Source organism: Camellia sinensis, chromosome 1 (assembly GCF_055761805.1).
Source record: "Camellia sinensis isolate YWXY chromosome 1, ASM5576180v1, whole genome shotgun sequence".
NCBI lineage: Eukaryota > Viridiplantae > Streptophyta > Magnoliopsida > Ericales > Theaceae > Camellia > Camellia sinensis.
Genome location: NC_138961.1, coordinates 230,769,818 through 230,780,032, shown reverse-complemented (window position 1 = coordinate 230,780,032; position 10,215 = coordinate 230,769,818). Strand labels below are relative to the sequence as shown.

The window sequence follows — 10,215 nt, the reverse complement described above, 5'->3', positions numbered from 1 at the left end:
GGGGAAGCACCATAGATCCCCCTCCCCCTTTTCCTTTTCAAAAAGAAGAGAAAAGAAGAAAAAAAGATGTGTTTAGAGTTTGGCGGTACATAAGTTTATGCAGTGGGGCTGGATCAAAAAGCCTAATGAAAGTGCTTGAAATTTTTGAATGTGAGAGGAGACCAGAGGAAACACCATAGTCCCCACAACCAAAAAAAAAGTAAGAGAAAAAGATACTGGGGTTTGAGTTTGGGAGGAACAGAAGAGCTTACGCAGTGGGGTTGGATCACATGGGGAAGCACTTGGTTTTTTCCCCTCTTTTTTCTTCTTTAAGGTTTTAAAACAAAGAGCTCAAACGCATCTAGGCAACATGGTCTTGTACTTATGGTGCTAGCTGGGCACAAACCACAGAAGTTGATAACCTACCAGAGATCTAACAGCTCCAACAAATCAAAAACGGTAATATACACAAGCACACCACAAATTTGTAAAAATAATTAAGTAATTTATGAACAATGGAAACATATTAATGATATTTGTGTCTATCAACAGTTTAATCAGTTCACCACTCTATTAAACCTCCATCTGTAACTCTAACCTATGTTACATGGACTCAGGTACGAGTGTCGGGTGTGGGTGTGTATCCAAGCGTCAGACCTTCATAAATTTAAATCTTAGGATCTTGGGGTATGTATCCAAAATTAGATATGGATACGGGGACACGTCATATGCACATATATATTGTATATTATATAATATTCTCGGATGAGATGATTTAAATTATGTAGAAATATATTAGAAATTAAATATGATTTAGAAAAAAATATGAAATTTCTATATCTAATTCATGTGGGAGCCTAAAAATATTGCTTTACTAACAAATGCAAGTTTCTTTTTCTTCATGTATTGTCACAAATTAAAGGATCTGAGTGTCTAAATTGGGTACGAGCGTCGGACACATATCCCACACCCTTATCCATGTCATATCCGGTGGACACGGGTATTGTGGGGGAAATTGAAGAGTCCATGTAACACAGACTCTAACCTGCATTTTGACAGTGATAAAGACAGCTCCGACACCTCAAAGATTTACAAATAAACAGGAGCATTAACATGTCCAAGACTCAAACCAACTAATAATAGTACTCAAAAGCAGCGACACAAATATGAAGTTGAACTTGCACCTTACTCTGACAGAATAATACACTCGAGATTATCATATGTAAATGATACAAAATACAAATAGGTAAATTTGGGTTATTATCACAAACCAATAAAATAAAATAAAAATCAGCTTGTTTGATTTTGGTTTTCAGAAAACATCTTTCAAAAAATTCTACTTTTTTATTTTCCGTATTTTTTTTTGTTTTCAATGAATTTTTTTAATATTCTAAGTAATTTTTTTTTTTAATTTTTAGACACACCAAACATAAATACACTTGAAAAGTACAATATTTGTAAATTTTTTTAAAAAAAATTCACTAAATACCAAAAAAAAAAAAAATTCAGTACATTTTTTGTATTTTTGTGTATTTATTAATTTTTTAAAATATTTTTCACAAATATTTTACTATTTAGATACATCTAAGTAAGGTGTATCTAAAAAAGTTTAAAAAAAAAATGCTTAAAATTTAAAAAATATTCACTAAAAACAAAAAAACAAAAAAAAAACTCAATTTTTAGAAAACAGAATTCAGAAAACTGAAACAAAACACACTGAATAGCACTTTTATATGAATTTGATGTAATGAAAAAATGCAGAATATGGATCTTCGTAATAAATAACACAGCAAAAATAACAAACATTACAGTACTTGGTGAGGTACATTTTTGATCCATCTCTTGCACATTTTAAAAAGATTCTTTTTATTATTTTTTTATTTTTCTAAAAATCACCTAGTAGGAAACATTGAGAAGCACCTTCAAGAAAAAATGTCTTAAGTGATACCACTGCGTTCGGAAATGTAATTCTAGGAAATACTTTCCCAATCACATGTAAGATAAGCCATTATACATGTTTTGATAAATTGCACAAGCACTAACGTCCAAGTAGGCAAAGTCTCATCATCACCTAAAATTTTCAAACTGATCTCCAATGGCCACTAGAAGTCATTCTTTTGATTTCTACAAACCCTTATGGCAATCATCTGGCTAATTATCAAGAAATTAAAATCACCAATGCAGAGCAGCAAGTTAATAAGCTATCAAATTGCTGCAATGGATCTGACCTATACTTTGATGGACTTCTGGCTATTAAATTGAGGGGAAACAAAAAATAATGGCAACAAAATTATCTGTCTCATTGATGCAACGCTAACAACAGAAATAGCAAAATTTTGTTGGTAAGTAGAGGATTATAATTTATACTCATGCACAAAAAGCATAAGAATCATAAAGGCTTGACGCAGAAAATTGAGCTCCCATAAGAAAAAAGAAGAGAGGATTAAAATAAATATAAAAAAAACTTCACATCAGAAGTGAAAACTATGCAACTCCCAATTTTGTCTCTTCCAAAATAGTCTTTTTCTTTCTCTCCAGAAGCACCACATAGCACATGGGGGAGCCACCACACCATCCAATCTTTCCTCTTGCTCATTTACCTGCCACCACTACCAAACACTCTGCACAGAATATGGCATCACCCATTGAACCCCAAAATGAGCAACTACTAGTCCCACAACTCCTTGCCTCCTAGGCAACATCACAACGGAGAAGCCAATATCCACCATCGCCTCTGCCTTGCAACACATACAACATCTATTAGATATTTTGAAGCTTCTCTTGATCAAATTATCAGTAGTAAGAATGGGGTACAAAACAACAGTCCTGCTATCATCTCCTAGCTCAAACCTGTCATGCTAAAAAAATCTGGCCATCCCCTTCTGATAGCTTACCTCACTCCCACCCCACACAGTTCTTGACTCTCCTTAGAAGTCCTTCCTCTTTCATCCACTCCAAACTTCAATCACCCCTCTTTATAAGTAACTGCTTTCTTGCTCAGCGTATCTTCATAGCCACTTTCCCATCAAAGCTTTGATTAAACAGGCATATACAATGAAGGCAAAAACCACCACCCTCAACGGGCATTCACATCCAATCTACAAGATCGAATTGAATGACTCCCCCAAGAACAATAAAACATAGAAGTTAAACAAGTAAGATCTAAGATTTAAGACTCAGAGATGTCTACTAAATCTATTAATCAGAAATTAAGTTGGAAAACTAATTGAAGGCTACAGCTGATTTCTAGAGACTATATGTACACAGCACTTCTACGATCATAATCCCTGACTAGTCCCTAAACATTTCAAAGTCACTAAGTCAGTCCCAAATAGTGCTGAAGAAATCCCTGCCAGTCACCTGACTACCCAAAAATCCTAAGGCCTGAGAAACAGGTCTTACTACGAAAGTGGAAATTTTTTTTAAGGCAAGCATTAAGATTGCATTGTTGAACAAGGCCATACAAGGAAAGCAACATAGACAGTGAAGGATCAGCAAAACTATACCTCATAAAAAAAGCTTTAAAAGTCAAGTCAGCACTTTATCAAAGGTGTTTGTCTTGTATGAATCTTAATCAAGAACTACCATACAGATTTTAAAGCTTCAGCTGATTGAAAAGCAAATCTATAGTATAGTACTACAGATGTCACAACATCAAAGAAATCATAGATGAATCAACAGCATGCTCATTTCTTTGATCATATGTCAAGTCTACTCATTAACCAACTGCTTCAGATGTCACAAACAACAAAAGAAAAAATTCGTTTATCAGAAAATCAATAAATTTTTATTACTGTAACTTTATGGTTGCAAATAAAGTTGATTTTCCTCCAAACAGGAAGAGTGAAAAAGTTTCATACCAAAATTTTTGAAGAAATGGCATACAATGTACACCCATCTGATCCTAAGCAGCTACAGAAGTGGCAGCAGTCGCAGCTTGAGACTTCATGATAAAGAAGAGATTCAAAATATCAGCATGGTTACGAATGTGCCGCGGGCATTTAGAAAGGAGATTGTGTGCTTCATTATGCCTTCCAGCCTTCAGATACGCTTCAAAGACTCGAAGAAACACGACTGTAGATGGAAACCTCTTCACAGTCATCGCATTCAGAAACGTCATAGCTTCATCAGCAGTTCCAGTCTTTGAAACATACTCAATAAATGGATCCAAGAAAGGTGGGAAACCCTGATTTTTCATTAATCCCAAAAGGTTCAAAGCTTCTTTAAAACCTCCCTGAACCAGTAACTTGCTTATTAATACCTTGTATGTAGAATGCCAAGGTTTTAACTCTTTCTCATTGACCATGTCAGTCAGAAGTTCGTACACATCGATTGCTCTGTTCTTATGGCAATATGCGTTAACCAACAATTCTAAAGCATAACCAGCACAAGAGGCCCCCACTTTTTCAACCATCCTCTGAAAACAATCAGAAGCTTCATTAAGGTCACCAGCAACACAGTGCCCTTCAACTAAAGATGCCCATGTTTTGTAATGTGGAATACACCCAGAGGCTCTCATATTATCCATAAACTCGCTTGCTTCTTCCTTTTTCCCATTACTACTAAGCTGAAAGGCAATTTTACTTTGCAAAGTATCACCAGGTAAGAAACCACCTTCCTCCATCGCTTTCAAGATCTTATTGCATTCCCCAAATCTACCAACACTGGTTAAAGACTTGAGAACAGCATCCACTGTCGAACCCGTCAACACATTCCCACCCTCAGTAAAAGCCTTGACAACTTTCAGAAACAAATCCATATCTAGCTCCTTGCTAACCACTATTTTCCTCAAAAGAAACGCACAATCCTGAACCGAGGGCTTATTTGCACCTCCCATCGCAAACTCGTACAAATCCACAGCATCCTTTATCATCTTCCTATTTATAAACCGCCCCAAAACCTCAACATATGTCTCCTCCCCCATTTCATAGCCGGCAGCCCTCATTTCATCCACCACCCTCCAGAACTTTTCAATGCTGTCCTCTCTTCCCAAAACCCTAAGCATAGCATTACAAGTACGTTCATCATGCTTAAATAAATTGCTCTCCTGAATCCACCGAAAAAATATCAATGCCTTGTTTGTTTCTGTTGTAAGATTTCCCAAAACCATCACAACAAAATCACTCGAATACTCAATTTTCAATTCCCGTAACAATTTTTCGACTTCATCTCCCCACACATCTCGCTTAATCACCTTACAAACCCGCGAACACACCTTCTCAGCCGAATTATCCACTGATCCTGATGCATACAATTCTTTCAAATTCTCCACATCACTAACTAGTCCTTCTTTCTCAAATTTCTCCAAAACCCTAACGTGTGCGCCCTTTATCACCCCATACCCTTTCTTCTTCATAATCCCAACCAAATCCCAAAATTCCTTCACATACCCATTTGAACCCAGTATACCCAGCATCAAATTATACGATTTGGAGCTCAATCGCTCGCCTTGGCTCTCCGAAACCCAATCGAAAAACCTCCGAGCAACATCAGGAGTGGCGTCGAGGCTTCGCAGAACCTTCAATACCAACTCATGGGTAATGACGATGTTGTTGGAATCTAACTGGAGCTTGATTTCATCGCTAGTTGGTTGTGATTTAGAGAAGATATCGGTCAAGAGGAGTACGTGATCTGAGTCTTTGTGTTGGATGGCGAGCTCGGAGGAAGAGAAGCAGCGAAATGTGAGATTTTTGGAGTCCGGAATCTGAGAAACGAAGAGGGAGCGAGAGCGGATGAGTGAAGAGAAATGGCGAAGCGAACTTGGGTGTGAATGGAAGTGAGACAAGTGTCTGGAAAAATGAAATTGTTGAGATCGAGAGTGACATCGGAGAAGAACCAAACGCAATGGATAATTCCTCATCTTTAGGGTTTAGAGAGAGAGAGAGAGAGTTCCTGCTGTAGATCAGATGGGGAAGGAGGGTTTTAGGGTTTTGGATGAATTCAATAGAAGGAGAGGGAGAGGGAGAGGGAGAGAGAGAGAGAGAGAGAGAGAGAGAGAGAGTCAACACAGTTCGAATCACGCGAATAACTGGATATTTCCAGGATAATGTACAACTACAAAGAAGCATAAACATTAGTACCACTCTTTATACCAACTGTATCAAGCAATTCCGTTCGCGTCATTAGTAAAAAAGAGCAGCAGGTCCATGCCGCGTTTCATTGGATGGACTCTACTTTGGGCTGCATTCGATTTGTAAAATTGATCGAACAAATTATTCATAAAAAATAATAATAATAATTTGATTAAATAATTGAATTAAATTTAGGATGGCGCTAATGCCACGTGAAAAGAATGGAGCCATGCATATTTATTGTGCAGTAATTTGAAATGACATTCTTATCCTTATATGACATTCATTATAATTTGATTATTCATTCTTCACACAATTTTTTTAACAAAAATGTTTTGTAGCTTGAAAGACTTCCCCCCGAATCCCCTGAATTACTGAAATGATGTCGTTTCGATTTTGAATTTTTTTCTTTCTTTCCTCACTCTCTCCTGGAGCCCTTAATCTCTTCCAAATCCTCTCATCAGCTACGGGTGGACTCGCATAACAGATCTAAGTGTGGATTCAGCAATGTTGAATAGCAGAAAAAAAATACCACAAGCAAAAGTAAACCCATAATCGCAAGTGTAAGCTTAATTTAGGGTTTTGGTTTTGGCTTGAATTTGTAGAACATGATTTGTCAATGAATGATTGTTAGGGTTATGACTGTTTGTTAGGGTTTGGGCATTATGGGTTTTGCCTTCATTTTTTGATTGGTATGTTGAATGTGTCATTCAGTTGTGTAAAAACATGGTGGAATGTTAACATGGTAAATGCTACCGAAATGTATGAAAATTTGTTAACATTAATGATTGTTAGGGTTATGTTAATTAATGGTTGTTAGGGTTATGTTGGTTGTTATGTTGAATGTGTAGTCTAATAACATTAATGATTGTTAGGGTTATGTTGATCGTCTAGGTCAGCCATCACAACTGATAACTTTTGAAAATTAGATTAGTCTAATAAATTACCTTAGAATTGATTGTAAACTAAATTAAGCTTACACTTGATTGTAAGGTTGGGAATGATGGGATTTTAGCATGGTTGCCTCTATGGCTGGCAGGTTTGAGGAGCAATCTTTTTACAAAATGTTGGTAAGAATCTGAGAGAGTTGGTTAATTGGAAAGGTGAGGGGAAGAATGGACAGACCCAAGTGATGTTAGTGCCCTAAGGAAACTTAAGAATCAATTTACAGTGGTCAATAATATGTGCAATGAGTCCAAGCCCTTTGCTTACCTACATGCAATTTCAAGGTTAGTAGAAGATCAAAGTTCAAAAGTACATAAATAATGCATTAAAAAAAGAAGTTACACTACATAGATGGACTGAAAGCAACCTAGCACTATGCAGAATTGTGGATGCATCCATTAGGATCTGTCTTTACCTAAAGTGACAATGTGCTTGATATATATATAGACGCCAATGGCTGATTGTAGCTTTCTATTTTATTTGAGTATGTATGTTCAAATGGAAATAACATCAACTAATAAATGTCCCTTTCCAATTTTCAACTGCATTAAATTCAATTAATCTCTAGTGATGGCTAAAATAACAAACTCAAGTAAAATGTGCTTGATATATATATAGACGCCAATGGCTGATTGTAGTTCCACACAAATTTGTCCTTATTTGTTTTAGACTGAAATATTCGCTCTGTAGTTAAGGTTCTGTCATTCTTGACTTACCTGATGCCATATAACATTTATGTTCTGTTTGTGGGTTCGTGCTTATAGTTGCTGCTACCCAACAGATGAACCTATAACATTTATGTTCCATTTTGTATGCATATTACAAAATGGCTTCTTCCTCTAGAAATAATAGCAATATAAGATGGAATCCAAGATTGTGTGATTGTGGGAGAACAGCTGCCATTCACATTGTCTGAACCAATCAGAATGGAAATAAAGGGCGTGTGTACTTTGTATGTCCATCGAGATATGTAAGCAGTATTGAAATTTGTTTGCAAATTTATTCCCTGATTTGATTAACTGATTGTCATGCATTGTAGATTAGTGAGCAACACTGCAATTACTTCAAGTTCACAGATGATGATGATGACGACGACGTGATCTCCAATGCTGCACCTCGTACATCTATTAAAAGCGAAGAATTTAACAATCTAAGCACAAGGGTTTATGAGATGGATAATGAATTTCAAGAGCATGCTAGAAGGCTTCGAAGGATGGAGAAGAAATTGAATGTCGTGCTTTATGTGATTGTATTTTGTATTGTTTTCTATTTTATAATGTAAATTACTGAGTTCATAGCTGTTGGGGAATTTGATGGATGCACTTATGGATGGAATGGATTTTATGGATGTACTTATGGATTGAATGGACTTGAATAGACTTCTATTTTCAATTATTGTTGATAGGTTGAATTTCTTGTTGAAGTTCTTGTTGAATTTCTTGAATGGACTTCTATGGATTGAATGGACTTGTTGATAGTTCAATACCAGACATGTTGAATTTATTGAATTTCTATAATGGACTTGTTGAATTATGATGTCAAGGTGAAGGAGCTAAGTGGAGACCAGACTATAGAATTACATGTTTTCTAAACTAGTCCAGTGTGTGTGTTGCTCATTTTATAGAATTACATGTTTCTATCTCTCCTAACTCCTTGCTGTCATAAAGGTTAGAATGTTGCTCATTCTTGATATTGTTCCATGGAATAACAAAACCATGTTTAAAAATTTCAATTTTTATGTGAGAATCATGGATCGTAGGCCCAGAAAGATATGTGGTGTGTTGTTTTGTTGAAGAGCTAGGCATAAACCAACAAACTAACATTCTACAGGAGTAGCACTGTAGCAGTTATGGAAATTACCATGCCAGTGATATTACTTGCCCAAATCCAGCTGATAATTAACCAGACCAAGCAATGCCAAAACTCAATTCTGCTTCATTTGTAACATTTCAAATAAACAAGAGCTAAATGCTTCTATTGTAATACATAACTGATAATCAGATCCTCTTAAACCACAACAAAACAACAAGACCAAAACCCAAGCCCAGTGCAAAAGAGTATCAAAAAGAACAAACCCAGTTGAAAAACCATGCCTTCAATTCAACCCAAGTTTTCTTTCTAGTCTTTACGCTTTACTAGCCACTGAAAACACAAACATCACAGCAAAACCCAACAAGAGAAACTTTCATTCACAACATTCAACCTGCAATTCTGGCATTACAACACAACAACAAACATAGAGAGAAATGCTGTAGCAAAGCCAGAAATGCATTATATTGAAATGTAGAGTCATTAATTCTATTACATAAGCACAGACCTAAACAAAACCCAAAGACTCATTCTGCATCAACCTACTTCATCTGTTACTTCATCATTCTGCATCAACAGTGCTACATCATCAACAGTGCTACTTCATCATTCTGCTGCATCATTCTGCATCAACCTACTTCATCTATTACATCATTCTGCTGCATCATGCTATATCAACCTGCTTCATTCTGCATCAACCTAATTCATTCTGCTGCTTCATTCTAGACTGCTCAGTTCTGCTTCAGTTCTGCACTTCATTCTAGACTGATCATTTCTACACTCCATTTCTACACTTCATTCTGTTTTATTCTGCTGTGCAGAATCTGTTGAATCAATTATAATTTGAACATAATCTATTCAAAACTGAATCAAATAATCAACCTGTCATTGGAGGGGGGAAACAAAGGGAAAAAACATGAAAAAACACACATAATCTGTATCAAAATAACCTGTTCACAGATTCATCAGTATGAAAACAGCATCATAAAACACAATGGGAATCCAACAACATAGGACCTGTGCAGAGTCTGTTCAAAATAACCTGTTTACAGATTCATCAAAATAACATGTGCAGAATCTATTCAAAATAACCTGTTCAAAATAAATGCACAGATTCATCAAATAACCTGTTAAAAATGTAACCTGTTCACAGATTCATCATAACCTGTTCAAAATATAACCTGTTAACATATTCATCATAACCTGTGCAGAATCTGTGAAGTACATAGGCTTACAAAATCTGTTCAAAAACTTCACAGAATCTATTCAGATCTATTCATGATCCAATAAAACCTGTGCAGAATCTGTGAAGTACAAAAACCTACAAAATCTGTTCAAAAACTTCACAGCATCTGTTCAGATCTGTTCATGATCAAATAAAACCTGTGTACAATCTGTGAAGTACATAAGT

At 36.0% G+C, this 10,215-nt stretch overlaps 1 protein-coding gene across 4 annotated transcripts; it reads right to left on the bottom strand.

The window, feature by feature from the left end:
- Window positions 1–1,842: 1,842 nt before the first annotated feature.
- LOC114307839 (pentatricopeptide repeat-containing protein At3g02490, mitochondrial) lies at window positions 1,843–6,181 on the bottom strand. Of its 4 annotated transcripts, none has more exons than XM_082897684.1 (2): window positions 3,840–6,181; window positions 1,843–2,717 (listed from the first exon to the last, which is right to left on the bottom strand). In XM_082897684.1, exon 1 carries the CDS (start codon window positions 5,837–5,839, stop codon window positions 3,884–3,886), a length of 1,956 nt encoding a protein of 651 aa, XP_082753810.1. In that variant the 5' UTR covers window positions 5,840–6,181; the 3' UTR covers window positions 1,843–2,717; window positions 3,840–3,883. The 4 variants fall into 4 exon arrangements, with proteins under 4 accessions (XP_082753810.1, XP_082753811.1, XP_028109072.2 ...); XM_082897685.1 differs by having other exon boundaries at window positions 1,843–2,713; XM_028253271.2 differs by lacking the exon at window positions 1,843–2,717 and adding an exon at window positions 3,669–3,708.
- Between the last annotated feature and the right edge of the window lie 4,034 nt (window positions 6,182–10,215).